Source organism: Microcaecilia unicolor, chromosome 11, assembly GCF_901765095.1.
Source record: "Microcaecilia unicolor chromosome 11, aMicUni1.1, whole genome shotgun sequence".
Lineage (NCBI taxonomy): Eukaryota > Metazoa > Chordata > Amphibia > Gymnophiona > Siphonopidae > Microcaecilia > Microcaecilia unicolor.
In genome coordinates, this window is record NC_044041.1 from 69,706,084 (window position 1) to 69,721,820 (window position 15,737).

The 15,737-nt window shown below is 42.0% G+C and overlaps 1 protein-coding gene across 1 annotated transcript in view; it reads left to right on the forward strand.

Moving 5' to 3' along the window:
• Positions 1-15,737, forward strand: part of SBNO2 (strawberry notch homolog 2) — a 216,497-nt gene that overhangs the window by 171,449 nt on the left and 29,311 nt on the right. The window contains 7 exon segments of the mRNA XM_030219853.1: positions 1,546-1,617; positions 4,546-4,654; positions 10,064-10,138; positions 11,058-11,201; positions 11,289-11,383; positions 11,490-11,582; positions 13,478-13,609. Of these exon segments, the coding sequence (XP_030075713.1) occupies positions 1,546-1,617; positions 4,546-4,654; positions 10,064-10,138; positions 11,058-11,201; positions 11,289-11,383; positions 11,490-11,582; positions 13,478-13,609 (720 nt within the window).

Consider the following 15,737-nt stretch of genomic DNA (forward strand, 5'->3'; position numbering starts at 1 on the left):
CCTTTCTAGGAAGAACTGAAATTTCACTTGATCAACATCTGATCATGGTAGCAAAAGTCGTCCCACCAGGTAGCCAGTTATCTGGCAAAAGGAAGCGTTGAAGCCCCTCAAAAAGACACCTGAGTCCAACATACACCTGAGGCACGTGAGAAACAGGAGAGAAAGAAATAGAAAGACTAAACAAGCAGGAGGTCTTCCTCTCTCTGAGGAAGCTGGCACCTGTGGTCAGTATATGAAACTGCTTCTTGTTTATGTCTAGCAAGGAAATAATACTTGCAATTCTGAGAGCTCAGGGACCCTCAGCTGAGTAGGACACTATATCAAGTCCCAAGTGAGCAAGAGCCCTCAGCACTGAACCTATAGCAGCTGCCAGGGAGCCGAACACCTGAATAGAATCCCAAACTAGAACTCATCTTGAGAAAAATAGACATGAAATCATTCCTCTGGCAGACTAATTAGGAAATCCTCACCAAGAAAACATAAATTGAAATCTTCTAAGGGCCCAAAAGAAAGAAACGCTGATTCCCACAAGAGAAAGAAAAACTCCCTCATTGTTGTCATTAAAATAGATGGACTTGTGACCTAGCATCGCAAACCTCCAGAATATGTGGGACAGACCAGAGTCTTAATGGATGAAGGAGCCCTATTTCTTAGGCCCATAGAAATAACTGGGATAGGTTCCTGGGCTGAATTTGTCATCAGGGACTGGTAAAAGCACTCTGGTGCCAAGAGGACCTGCAAGATGAAACGCAGTCATCAGTCAGTTGGGAGCCTGACAAAAGATTCCCAGAAAAATCTACAGAAATCAAACAAAATAAAACATGGAAAAGAAAATAAGATGATACCTTTTTTATTGGCCATAACTTAATACATTTCTTGATTAGCTTTCGAAGGTTGCCCTTCTTCGTCAGATTTGCTTATTTCCAATCTGACAAAGGGTAGAGGGGTGATAAATGGGGAGGGAGCTCAGACTCCTCTAAGCTATTCCCTATTTTCCAAAATATATAGAAACATTCTTCTTGAAGTTAAATTATCTTAAAAGAACAACTGTTGCTCTGCTGGGTTCCAGTTCTCCAACTAGTCCAGGAGCTAATTTTAGTAAACAGTTCAGAAGCTGTATGATCAGTCTCACCATCCATTGGAGACTGGAGACATACTGAGTATTCCAAGGCTGCACAAAGCCCTTAAGGTGCTAATCACACAGAACTACTTTGTTTCTCTATCTCCATCCACTGGTCAGCACATGGATTCTGGACAGGTCTGGAATAGATGCTAAGGAATAGCTGGACTGATATGGTGATAACAGTCTCTTACTTTTATGAATGAGGCACAGAGAATGGATCTCTGCATTAGAATCTGCCAGGAGTTTCCAAGTGACCTGAATTGGCCACTGTTGAGACAGGATGTTGGACTCAGTAGACCACTGGCCTGATCCAGCTTGGCACTTAATTTCTTAACAAGGAACAGTGACTATCCACACAGGCTACTGCTAACTTGTAGCATTTTGCAGAGTTTTGAACTCCTTTTTTTTTTCTGTTTTGGCAGGGTGCCTTAACCCATGGAGACCGTCGAGCAACTGAATCCCGAGATCTCAGCCAATACAACTTTGAGAATAAAGTAATTTATTTTCATTCTCTGCATCAAGGATTCTTAACCCTCTTCTACATTGAAACATGACACTTAAAATAGTATTTGTTTTTTATGAAATCATGTTAAGATAGTGCTTCACTCTAAATCGTACATGGTCAGGTTATGTACAGTCATCATCAGTGCAACATCATGACATCTAGATTAGGAATTAAAGAAAATGTACCCTGCCATTGTGATTATGAACATCTACCTTTGTTTATATTTAGTTATGGTGAATATTAAGGTAAAATATTAATGGGTCTTTTTTTTTTTTTTTTTTTGAAGGGACTTACATATTCAGCAGCTGTTGCTAAATACGTAAGTCCCCTATCCATGGAGTTTCAGTGACTCTTTATGAATAGTGCTGCTGAAAATCCGAACCACTGCAGCAGTGTACAGATAGTACCAGAGTGTAATCAGGGCATTCTGCCTAACTATACATATGATGATGATGATGATAAACAGCCACTAACCATATAGTTAAATGATTTAATTTAGTTCAGAAAAAAAGGCCATCCTAACTTAAACTGCTCAATTATACGTATAACATTTGGGTATCACCTTATACATTTACCAGTTGATATCCAACCCGCAGCGGTAGCAGAATTAGCCCCAGATATTTAGTGCTGGTTCATGTCTAGGCAACCACACTGAATATCTGAGGCTAATTCAATGATGTTAGCCTCCGGAACTTATGCAGGTCCCACCGATATTCATCCGGCACCCACATAAGACACTTACCCCCCTGTTTACTAAGCCGCACAACAATGCCGACATCCCTTTCAAAGTGAAGGGGCTGCATCGGCATTAGCACACTGCAGCTGCTAGTGTGGCTTAGTAAACAGGGTTAGGCAGGTCCCAGCTGAATATTGGCTGGGACCCAAAAAAAATGCCTCCCCCCATCCCACCCCCGGTACTCAAAAATACCCCCCCCCCCCCCAAGCCTACCTGGAGAAATCCCTGGTGGTCTAGGGGGAAATTGGGCAGTAACGATGCCCACTCACTCCTGCCCAGCACCGGCCTGCATTCCAAAATGGCTTCCGAAACCTGTAGCAGCAGTTTCACAGTACTTCAAATACCACTAGAGGTTGTGGCAGAGCCCAGTTAAATTTGGCACATAAATTTAGGACAGCCTTCTTCTGTCCTATGTTTGAGCTTACCTAGCCAATTAGTGGTCTGAATATTACCGCCAACCAGCTGGAACCATGTCCCCAGCCCACCTCTAACCTCATCAGTTAGGGGTTGTCTGTTTAGTGGCAGTATTCAGCAGCACTGTCTAGTTAATTGCCAGTGAACGTTTGTTTATTTTTGACTTGATATACCGCCTTAGCTTAAAGAAGATCAAAGCAGTTAACAATACATAAAATTTACATAAAATCATAAAAGAACAGAACTCCAATTAAAAATAGGAAAGAAAACATCCACGCATACCTAGGTGGTCAGGCGAGGAAGAACAAGAGCGGGAAGGGGACAGGAAGGTGCTGCACTTAACTAGAGGCGGGGCTGGTGGTTGGGAGGCAGGGATAGTGCTGGGCAGACTTATACGGTCTGTGCCAGAGCCGGTGGTTGGGAGGCAGGGCTGGTGGTTGGGAGGCGGGGATAGTGCTGGGCAGACTTATACGGTCTGTGCCCTGAAGAGCACAGGTACAAATCAAAGTAGGGTATACACAAAAAGCAGCAAATATGAGTTATCTTGTTGGGCAGACTGGATGGACCGTGCAGGTCTTTTTCTGCCGTCATCTACTATGTTAGAAGTATTTCCAAACACCATCTAGAAATAATGGGTTTTATCTTAAATCTGATTAATGAATGTTCAGCTCTAACATCAGAAGGCAGACTGTTCCATAGACTAGGAACTAAAAAGAAAAAGGCAGAGTTACATGTGTACTAATAATGTGCGTGTCTAGGGAAGGGTAGTACCAGATGGCTTGCATCAAGGGATCTAAGTGCACGAAGGAGTGTATGGGATGACCAAAGTAGCCATATAAGAAGGGCTGCCAAGGTGCAACGTCTTATGGGTCAGAACAAAGTAAGATTTTAAACCAAATGAGACTGGTAGCCAATGAAGTTTGATAAACAGAGGAGTAATAAGATCATAACGCTTAGCTTTAAAGTGCATACAGATTGCTGAGTTTTGCAAGGGTTGAAGGTGACATAGTTGGAATTGCGATAAATCAGCGAATACATTATTACAGTGGTCCAAATGGAAAATGATAAAGGCATGAACGAGTGTATGTAATGATGTAAAGTCGACATAACATCTGATGAAATGCAAGCGGCACAGCCAGTAGAAACCTTTCTTTACCACTTGAGAAATGTAGGCCCCCTTTCCTGGCCGTTTAAATTGCTTTGAGTATCTACACCATAGCTGCTAATGGTCAGTGATTCGTGCTGAATGTACATGATTTTTAAACACCACAGTTGGTGTTTAAAAAAAAAAAATCACTGGCACTGGGTCTAAATATTAATCCATTCATCTTTTTAAGTGTTCACTGTAATTTTTTCATTTTCATACTTGTGAATACATGATATTAGAGGGGCAAGGAAATAGCAGTATTTTGAAGGGTTATATAAAGAAATCAAAGTTGATATGTGACCTATAGCTTCAGTACAGTAGAAGCAGCAACAGAAGAGAAAATCAGCAGCTCGTAAGTACCCCTGTCTCTTAGTAACAGAGGTACCATGCTAGGGAAGGACTACTACAGAGTCTAACAGGATCTGTGTGTGTGTTCTTGTGCCTGTTTCTAGGGAGGAGGTCCACAGCTTTCATCAGATTCTTAAATGGGTTGATAACCCAAAAAAGATTAAGAAATGCTGCTCTGAATGATGTATATAATTTAGTAATCCATCTGTACCTACCCCTGTGTCCACCTCTCCATATTCTGAGTTCCAGATTGTGGTCTCACTTTCTTACAGTATGGGAACAGAGCATTGGAAAGAGTCCTTTCCTCCATCTTGAATCACTCCAGCAACAAAGTTCTGCCACCCAAGACATATCCAGGAGGAGCTGCTGCTTTCTTTCATGGTAGGAACAATTGTATTTTCTGCCTTTCCACACTCTTTAAATGTGGGCAGGCACCACGCAAGCACAGTGCCATTGTAGAAATTCAGTGTAGTGATTTAGGTGACAGAATTGTATCCCTTATTTTTGGAGATTCTGTGAGTATATTATCTTTTCTGTTACCCTGTTACAGCAGACATGCCTGGTGGAGTATGAAGCTTGCATTGCTGCTGCCCAGTGCATGGCTTTTTGTTAAAGGGGAGTAGTTCAGGTCTGTGTTTCTTTTGGTCTGCATGCACACACATGACCCTGTGTCAAGATATTGTGTTCACATGTATGCAAGCACATACGGCTCTGTTTCACAGTTGTGGTGTGTTTGGTGCTCTAGATCCATTCAGAGCTGACCTCCTTAGAACAGCTACCCCAAAGGCAATAGCCTATATAATCGACATGATACAGTCCATGCTCAGGAAGGGAATCTTCCCCAAGGAGCTAGGCATAATCATCCTAACTCCACTGCTCAAAGGGGAAAACCTCAACAGAAACACACCAAATAACTACTGCCTGGTATCTAACATTCCCACCATCATGAAAATCTTGGAAGCAGTAGTTACATACCAAGTACAAAACTACGTAGACCAGTTCCAACTACTGGACCCCATGCAGTCAGGATTCCAACCTCTTTTCAGCACAGAAACAGTAATGGCAAGCATGCTATCCAAACTCCGCCTACCCCTAGGCAAGACCAGCAAATCTTCCTCATACAGTTAGATCTGTCCACCGCCTTCAGTCTGGTCAAGCACGAAATGCTTCTAACCATGCTTGCGGAGGTAGACATGAGGCGAAGTTATCAACTGGTTCACAGGCTTCCCGAAACACAGAACCATCCAAGAAATCCCAATCCAACCCTGGTCTATCTCTATGTCTGTAACTTAGGAAACATTCTAAAACCTTTTCAATTTCTACTTGCATAACTTAGGAAACATTGTAAAACCTTTTCAAATCAAATACTACTCCTAGGTGAATGATATCATTCTGCTCTTCCTGGTCCAAGACCTCTCTCCCCCCAACAGCATACCCACTCATGAAAGAGGTCTTCCATGTCCTATACACATGGTTCTGCTCCCTCAACCTCAAAATCAATCCAGATAAAACAAATATACTGTGGTTGGGGGGGGGGGAAGGGGTAGGAAAGGATGATGATGTTAGACTAGATGCATATGTACAATTATGACATGACTGAATGTTTACAAAATGTTTGACTTTATTGGTTTTGTTTGACGTACATCATCAATAAAAACCGTTTAAATATATTTAAAAAAAAAAAAAAAAAATATATATATATATATATATATACTGTGGCTGGACAACAGCCCCTCAAACCTCCAAGCACTCTCCCAGTCCTAGCAGACTCAACCATACCATAAAAAAAAAAGAAATCAAGATCCTAGGAATCTGCCCTTAAATACAACTAAAGATCAGACAAAAAATGGCAAATCAATAGTGTCAAACACTAAGCATCATGCAATTAGGAACAACAAACATACTCTGAAATATCTATATGCAAATGCTAGGAGTCTAAGAAATAAGATGGGAGAGTTGGAATATATTGCACTAAATGAAAAATTGGACATAATAGGCATTACTGAGACCTGGTGGAAGGAGGATAACCAGTGGGACACTGTCATACCGGGGTACAAAGTATATCGTAGTGATAGGCTGGACCGGACTGGTGGAGGGGTAGCATTGTATATTAATGAGAGCCTTGACTCAGATAGATTACAAATTCAGCAGGACACAAATCACATCTTTGAATCATTGTGGGTTGAAATTCCATGTAAAAAGGGAAAAGGACGGTGATAGGAGTGTACTACCGTCCGCCTCGCCAGGATGAGCAGGTAGACGCAGAAATGATAAAAGAAATCAGAGATGCAAACAAAATGGGCAATGCGATAATAATGGGTGACTTCAATTACCCAAATATAGACTGGGTAAATGTAATATCGGGACACACTAGAGAGGTACAATTCCTTGATGAAATCAAGGACAGCTTTATGGAGCAGCTGGTGCAGGAGCCGATGAGAGAAGGAAAATTCTAGACTTGGTCCTTTGTGGAGCGCATGATCTAGTGAGGGACATTATGGTACTGGGGCCGCTTGATAACAGTGATCATAATATGATCAGTTTTGATATCAACCTTGAAGTAACTAAACATAGGAAGTCAAATACGTTAGTGTTTAACTTTAAAAAAGGAGACTATGATAGAATGAGAAGAACGGTAAAAAAAAACTTAAGAGGGGCAACTGAGAGGGTAAAAACTGTACAGCAGGTGTGGATGCTGTTCAAAAGTACCATCCTAGAGGCCCAGGCCAAACATATTCCATGAATTACAAAAGAAAGACGGAAGTCCAAAAGACAGCCGGCGTGGTTGAAAAGTGAGGTGAAGGAAGCTATTAGGGCTAAAAGAAACGCCTTCAGAAAATGGAAGAAGGAACCGTCTGAAAATAACAAGAAGCAACATAAGGAGTGTCAAAGCAAATGCAAGGCACAGATAAAGAAGGCCAAGAGGGATTATGAAAAAAAGATAGCATTAGAGGCAAAAAAACATAGTAAAAAAATTTTCGGTATATTAAAAGCAGGAAGCCAGCAACAGAATCGGTTGGGCCGCTGGACAACCGAGGGGTAAAAGGGGCAATCAAGGATGACAAAGACGTAGCGGAGAGATGGAATGAATTCTTTGCTTCAGTCTTCACCAAGGAAGATTTGGGTGGGATACCGGTGTCGGAAATGGTATTTCAAGCGGACGAGTCAGAGAAACTTACTGAATTCACAGTAAACCTGGAGGATGTAATGGGGCAGTTCAGCAAACTGAAGAGTAGCATATCTCCTGGACCGGATCGTATACATCCTAGAGTACTGATAGAACTGAAAAATGAGCTTGCGGAGCTTCTGTTAGTGATATGCAATTTATCCTTAAAATCGGGCGTGGTACCGGAACATTGGAGGGTGGCCAATGTAACGCCGATTGTTAAAAAAGGTTCCAGGGGAGATCCGGGAAATTATAGACCGGTGAGTCTGACTTCAGTTCCGGGGAAAATGGTAGAGGCTATTATTAAAAACAAAATTACAGAGCACATCCAAGGACATAGATTACTGAGACCAAGTCAGCACGGCCTTAGTGTGGGGAAATCTTGCATGGCCAATTTACTTCAATTCTTTGAAGGAGTAAACAACCATGTGGACAAAGGGCAGCCGGTTGATATTGTGTATCTGGATTTTCAAAAGGCGTTTGATAAGGTACCTCATGAAAGGCTACAGAGGAAATTGGAGGGTCATGGCATAGGAGGAAATGTCCTATTGTGGATTAAAAACTGGTTGAAGGATAGGAAACAGAGTGGGGTTAAATGGGCAGTATTCACAATGGAGAAGTGTAGTCAGTGGGGTTCCTCAGGGGTCAGTGCTAGGACCGCTGCTTTTTAATATATTTATAAATGATGAGATGGGAGTAACCAGCGAGGTAATTAAATTTGCTGATGACACAAAGTTATTCAAAGTTGTTAACTCACGAGAGGATTGTGAAAAATTACAGAAGGACCTTACAAGACTGGGAGACTGGACAGCTAAATGGCAGATGATGTTTAATGTGAACAAGTGCAAGGTGATGCATGTAGGGAAAAAGAACCCGAATTATAGCTACGTCATGCAAGGTTCCACGTTAGGAGTTACGGACCAAGAAAGGGATCTGGGTGTCATTGTTGATAATACACTGAAACCTTCTGCTCAGTGTACTGCTGCGGCTAGGAAAGCAAATAGAATGTTGGGTATTATTAGGAAAGGTATGGAGAACAGATGTGAGGATGTTATAATGCCGTTGTATCGCTCCATGGTACGACCGCACCTTGAGTATTGTGTTCAATTCTGGTCGCCGCATCTCAAGAAAGATATAGTAGAACTGGAAAAGGTGCAGCGAAGGGCAACAAAAATGATAGCGGGGATGGGACGACTTCCCTATGAAGAAAGACTAAGGAGGCTAGGGCTTTTCAGCTTGGAGAAGAGACGGCTGAAGGGAGACATGATAGAGGTATATGAAATAATGAGTGGAGTGGAACAGGTGGATGTGAAGCGTCTGTTCATGCTTTCCAAAAATACTAGGACTAGGGGGCATGCGATGAAACTACAGTGTAGTAAATTTAAAACAAATAGAAAATTTTTCTTCACCCAACGCGTAATTAAACTCTGGAATTCGTTGCCGGAGAACGTAGTGAAGGTGGTTAGCTTGGCAGAGTTTTAAAAAGGGGTTGGACGGTTTCCTAAAAGACAAGTCCATAGACCGCTACTAAATGAACTTGGGAAAAATCCACAATTTCGGGAATAACTTGTATAAAATGTTTATACGTTTGGGTAGCTTGCCAGGTGCCCTTGACCTGGATTGGCTGCTGTTGGGGACAGGATGCTGGGCTCAATGGACCTTTGGTCTTTTCCCAGTATGGCATTACTTATGTACTTATGCATCTCACCCTATCTACCTAGATAAACATTGCAGATTGTGGTCCAAGCCATGGTCCTCTCGGGCCTCGATTATTGCAACTTAGACCTACGAGAAAAAGAAACAAAAAAAACTGCAGATAGTCATAAATGCTGCTGCAAAACTAATAGGCAATGGTATTTGGACTGATCACACCACCCCTTTCTTAATAAGATTGCACTGGCTTCCCCTTAAGGCAAGAGTAGACTGCAAAATATTATCATTTTCAAAAACCTCCATGGACTGACACCATCGTACCTACGAAGATTAACTCACATCTATTAACCTAGAAGATCACTCAGATCTATTCAGGATATCAGACTATTGTTACCGAACCCGCGGGAATACCGGTGCCAGAAAACCTTCAACATGACAATAGGTAAAGGAGCAAAACTCTTGAATTCCCTTCCACAAAAAATTAGACAGATCTTAGAATACATGACTTTCCAAAGATCAATAAAAACCTAGTTCTTCCAAAAATATTTCGTAGCCAAACTTTCTGCCCCTTAGGAGGCCTAACCAGACCACCAAAGACCCTCTAATACTCTCGTACCCCTCCCAGCACTTTAAGTTTTTACTCCACCTTTGTGCCTAATTGTGTCACTATAACTATCTCTTATCTTACCTGTCATTACCCAATCATATATCCCTTTACCGTACATGAAACCAATCATGTAACCAATCACATTTTCTGTGTTTCTCAATTACAATGTCTCTGTAAAATGACTGACTGTTTAATGTTAACTGTTGTTAATATGGTGTTCTTTGAGTTCTTTGTAAAATGACCGTTTTATTGTAGATTCTCGATTGATTGTACTTTGCCTAGAACTTAACAGTTAAGCGGACTATAAATGCCCAAATTAAATCAGTACTATATTAAGTTTGATGTGCCCACTCTATCTTTACAGATGTGAAGCAGGGTCTTATCTCAGTTGGGATCTTTTGTAGAGATGCAAAATTTGGATCTATCGCTGTGGAAAAAGGTGAGTATAACCTCCACCTTTCCTTTCCTCCAGGGGAGAGAACTCTAACTGAGTTCTGGAACATATTGTTGTTTGCTTTCCTTAGAGCTTTTCTGTATCATTATTGCTTCTTATTAGAGCAGTTACCTGCTTCCCCAGGAATGTGAGTCTGCAAGGGAGCCACAGGAGCTCAAGCCAGTCAGGAGGTGCCATGAGGATTCAGAGGCATAGATGAGAGAGAGATGGTGATAAACTGAAGTTAGGCACTTCCCTTTTTGGGCTTTATTTAGAGGGTAAGGAGGGAATAAAGGAATAGTTGTTGCTGACTGTAAGTTATTGGAAGATACCAAGCTGCCTTCACCTGGGGGGGGGTTAGGTATGGTGAGGAGAGGAGCTGCCCTCTCTGGCTCTGGAGGTGAGGGGAGGTTTGAGCGGTGTACAGGAGGGGAGGAGATTGAAGGAAAGGGATTAGGAGCTGCTGTTATTGACGTCTGGTTGTAGAGAGGCGGAACTGAGGAACTGCATTCAGTGGCTCTGGGAGGATGAATGGGGAAAGATAGGAGCTGACCTCACTGGAGGAGGGTAAGAAGGAACTGCTATCACCAGCTTTTGGATGAGATGAAGATATGCTCTTGCTGTCTTTAGGGGTGAGGGGTAGGTTTGAGAATTTATACTGGGAAAAGGAGATAGGGAGCTGCTGTCACAAGCTTTGGGTTGAGGATAGGGAAGAGTTGCCATCACAGGGAGAGTGGTGGGAAATGAGAAACCTCTCTGGGAGAGCTGCTGAGATTTGGAAGGGATCTACTTTTGATTGGTGGAGGAGGGGGAGAGGGATGACTAACAAACCTTGCTAGCTCTGAGGGGGTCCTGGTGGCAGTTTGAGATTGGGGAGGATCTATCACCACTTCTGGGGTTGACAACTCTCTCTTGCTTGTTACAGATTGCTCCATTTCAAAGTTCTTGAACCGGATTCTGGGCCTAGAAGTGCACAAGCAGAACAGCCTTTTCCAGTACTTCACAGACACCTTTGATTACCTGACTCAGAAGGACAAAAAGGAAGGCAAATATGACTTGGGCATTCTAGGTAGGGTAATGATGCCCCAGCTTTGCCACTCTGGCCATGCCATGCAGTGTGCCTCTGCTGAATGATCCTTTGGTTTCTCTCTTGTAGATTTGGCTCCAGGTGTGGATGAGATTTATGAGGAGAGTCAGCAGGTTTTCCTGACACCAGGTCATCCTCAGGATGGTCAAGTTGTGCTCTATAAGGTAAATTCATATGGTGCCAAAGAGGGCATGGGCCTCAGCCATATAGCTGCAGTGTATTAAATGTTCCACCAGATTCATCATGACCTTATATTTCTCTTTGGTACAGATTAGTGTGGATCGGGGTTTAAAGTGGGAGGAAGCCTATGAAAAATCGCTACATCTATCAGGACCACATGATGGGTTTTATGTTTCCTACAAGGTGGGTACTACAGAAATCAGAGGGTAAATATGCAGCCTGCGGCATTGATTGTTTTGCTGACCACCGCTGGCGTTATTCCCGGATATTCAGTGCCAGGCCATGACCGGACTTCAGCATTGAATATTCGCTATTTATTTATTTTGGATACTTGATATACCACCAAAGGGTCTACACATAGGCAACTAAGCAGTTTACATAACCGTAAAATATATAGACAAAAGAAAAAACAGAGGACACAATCTTCAATCAGGGGATGGTAGGAAAGTAAAGATTGAAAAGATGGGTCTTGAGGGCTTGTTTAAAGGCAGGGAGGGAGGGTTGATTCCTGATGTGCAAGGGTAGGTCATTCCAGAGTTTATGTACGATATAATCGAATGCTGTGTGACAGGAGGTGGAAAGGGAAGAAACAGATTTATTATCAGCAGAGTACAGGCAACGAAGGGGAGCATAAGGAATAATGTTTATTGAGATAAACAGGAGTAGATGGAGACCTAGCATTATAAACCATAAGAAGAATCTTAAATATAATTCGAGCAGAGACAGGCAACTAGTGTTCAGATTGGAAGAGGATAGCGGAGCCAGCTAATGCATAGCCAGTTAAATCAATATTCAGCACTTAAGTGGCTATGGGTTATCGCATAAAGATAGTACTGACTTATATGTGGTCCTTTTTATGCGGTTAACTTAACCAGTTAACTGGCCAAGTACTAACTCCACCCCCAGAACACCCCAAAATAGCTGGTTTCACTTAGGCGTTAACCGCTAATTTTCAGTTGCGATATCCAGTTAAGTGCCACTGAAAATTAGCGGATAGTCCACAATAAGCACTGGTCAGCAGCCATTTCTGGCTGGTTAAATCACTTTGAATGTTGAACTCCAGGGTTTTTATCTTTGTATGCCAAGCTCTTTTGGCACAGCAAATCTAATTAAAAGCTGCTTCCAGATGAAGAAGACCAAGCAGTCTCTTCATGTGCAGCTGGTGGAGATGACGCAATGTAAAGTAAGCATTAGTTTTATCAGAATATTTGGAGGCACAGAGAAGGGAAGAAGTGCAGCTGTATATATTATAGCAGGAGAGGTGGGGATAGAAACAGCTGTATTAAAAGGGTATAGTCTGTGCTCTTCACAGCTGGTTTTACTTCAGGTACCTAGTGTTAATGTTAGGCTGCAGCTCATCCAGCGTCACACTTTTGCCTAAGTTATGCTGAGCTTCATTTTGAGCAACATTACATAATATTCAGGAATAAGGTAAAGGCTTGGTTTTTTTAATTGGGGGGGGGAAGAGGGAGTAAATGATTTATGGTTTATTCTTAATATACTGCCTTTTAGAGCAAAATGCAAATATCAAAGCGGTTTACAATATTTCCATAATAGAAAAGAACTCTATTTAGCTAGAAAAGCACACAAAAACACAGACTCAGTAATAGTTAAAATCTACAGGCAGTAGGACTTTCCTGATGAGCCTAGAGCCACCCAACTTCAGATAAAGGCTTTTCTCTCTCTGAAGCCTCAGGTAATAGCTCTAGGGACCACATTATTTTTGAAATTTCCTTGCAAGTGTGTGATGTGATATACCAGGATACTGATTGTCTTCTAGGATTCTATTCATCTGGATACAACAATTTAGCATTAGATAGGAGGATTTATTAGTTAGACTGTGTTAGATATAACAAATACCCAAGACTCCTAAGTTGTTTCTCCTAGTATATTTTCTTCTTTTTATTATTGGCATTGGGAGTGATTGGGCTGGTTGTGTTACATGGGATTAGTGAGTTAGGTCAATGGGAACAGTTGAGGTAGAGGGTTTTAATGATGTTTTATTAATCTTTGTAACATGCTTTGAACTTTTTTATGAAGCGCGTCATCTTAAATAACATTGAAGCTGTGTTTCTCAGGTGCGAGGTAACACAAATATCACCCTGCTGGCAGAACAGGGACGGGGCAAATACTTCATCATCTACAAACCAAACATTGGGAAACAGAACCAACCAGAGAACCTGGACAGTCTACAGAAGAAGTACCGACGGGTAAGGGGTTTAGCCGAGCTGTTTGTGACCAGATTGCACATCTTTGTCATAAGACTCTTGCGGTACCGACTATCCCTTTCCTTGAGGATACAGGAGGGGCATGTCCCATCCTCCTCTTAAGCTCTTTCCCAACTCATATTATCAATAGAGCATTTATTTATTTAAACAAAATTAAAGATATAGAAGTATGGTCCAACTCTGATGTTGGTTGGCAGGGTCATTTTAGACTGGCCCCTGCTGCCCGAGAATTCAACACTTGTATACACTCGCATCTCAGCTTACCCTACAAGAATTCTGAGCTACATTCTGGACACTAAAACTGTGTAGTAAGGGGTGATCTGGATACTCAGGCTTTATTTTTAGTATAACTCAGTCCCACCCCCCAAAAAAAAAAATGGATTTCCCTTATCACTGTTACGTATACTTCAGGCATGTGATCCTTTCCTTTGGGTTTGCCAAAATTAAGAGTCCAGATCTCACACCGAGAGTCATCACATAGCCTACAACCAAATCCTGGTTACCAGTGAAGAACAGGTCCCAAAGAGAAGGCTGACTTAATCTCAATTTGCCATCCCCTTGCTTTGATTTTCCAGTCTGATAGTGTTCATATTTCAGATTTGAATCTTATTGCCTCCCAGGGAATTTTCACACCCATCCCATTAAAAAAAAATGGATTTCTAGTTCCACAGCAAACTATAGGATCACTCACATCTTTGATCCTCAAATTGCTAGTGGAGCCTAAAGAAGAGAAAGAATGTATCCTTCCTTCTTGTGCTCACCAGCCTAGACCAGAACATGCCCATCAATTAGCAGATGGAGATAGAGAACAAGTGCTGAGAGCTCTGTCTTATAAGGGCACCATGCAGTCTTAGGTCCTCAGTATTTCTCTCTAGCAGGTGGTCATGGGCAGACCATTCAGTGTCTGGATTGATACCTAAGGACAGCTCCTGGGCCAGTTGGAGAACTAAGCCTTAGTTGACTTTATTTTTTTTTTTAATGTATAGTCCACACTAGCCTTAGTTCTAGACAAATTACAATTCCTTGTCAGCCATCCAGACTTGTCCAGCTGCTGACGCGTGGGTTGTGATTGCCAATCAAACACCCAAGAACCCTTAGTATCCTCAAGCTGGTGAAGATCCCTGAGAACGGGTTCCCTCTTCTCCAGAAATTGTTTTGTTACTACACAATGCTTTCTTAGTGAAACATTCTCGAGCTCAGGGTGCTGGAAGCATTTCTGTCCATTCTAAATTTGTACTGTATTGTGCAGAGGCAAAGAGAAAGTGCTTGGAAGGGCTGGATTATTAGGAGGCTCAATTGGATGTTTCAGCCTCTAACCAAGGGGGGAGGGGCACTTGCTACCAGAACTGGGTTTATTGTGGAACAGCTGGAAGAAGGAGAACTCAGTGCATGAGAGAGAGATATTCCTCTATAGTCAGTCTCTTCCATAGGGAAGAGTTTCCATCTAGAAATGCCTAAGACCTCTAAGGTTTTAAAATTATTTCCTCTAGTCAGGACACTCCCTAGAAGGAATTAGGAAGCTCTCAAAGGCTTTTTCCATCCATCAAGCTCAACAGGCTCTCAATTTCGTGGACTGGGACACTCCCGAATCAGAATTAAGAGTAGGTAGAGTAAGGCATGGATTCAAGTTGATGTGGGAGTAAGACATGCCTGTTGGTCTTCTGGTGCTTGAGAGTTTGTTGTTGCTGAGACTGTTGTTGCACAAGCCCAGGAGTTAAACAAACACTCTACCAAATTAGGTTCTTTGGAGGCAAAGATACGTGAATTGCAAGATCTTAGTAGAATGCTAATCAAGGATAAATATTTTTTACATTGAAGAGTTAGACTACTTGAAAAACTAGATAAGAATTTTCCCAGGTCTCCATTAATTACAGCAGTGTTTATGGTGAGGAAGTACTTTTTGAAAGTACTTAAATACCAATAGAATCTCCACCACCAGTTGTTGGGGCTCAATACCTGCTCATATCGGGGGCTAGTGCATTTGGTATTCAAGGGTAATCAAGTACTTGGACTATCCAGTACAGTCTAACATTGGTTCACATAATTTCTATCAGGTCGTTCATTCATACTACAACTTCTACCTCTCAATCTAAACTTTAAGGTGTGGTGT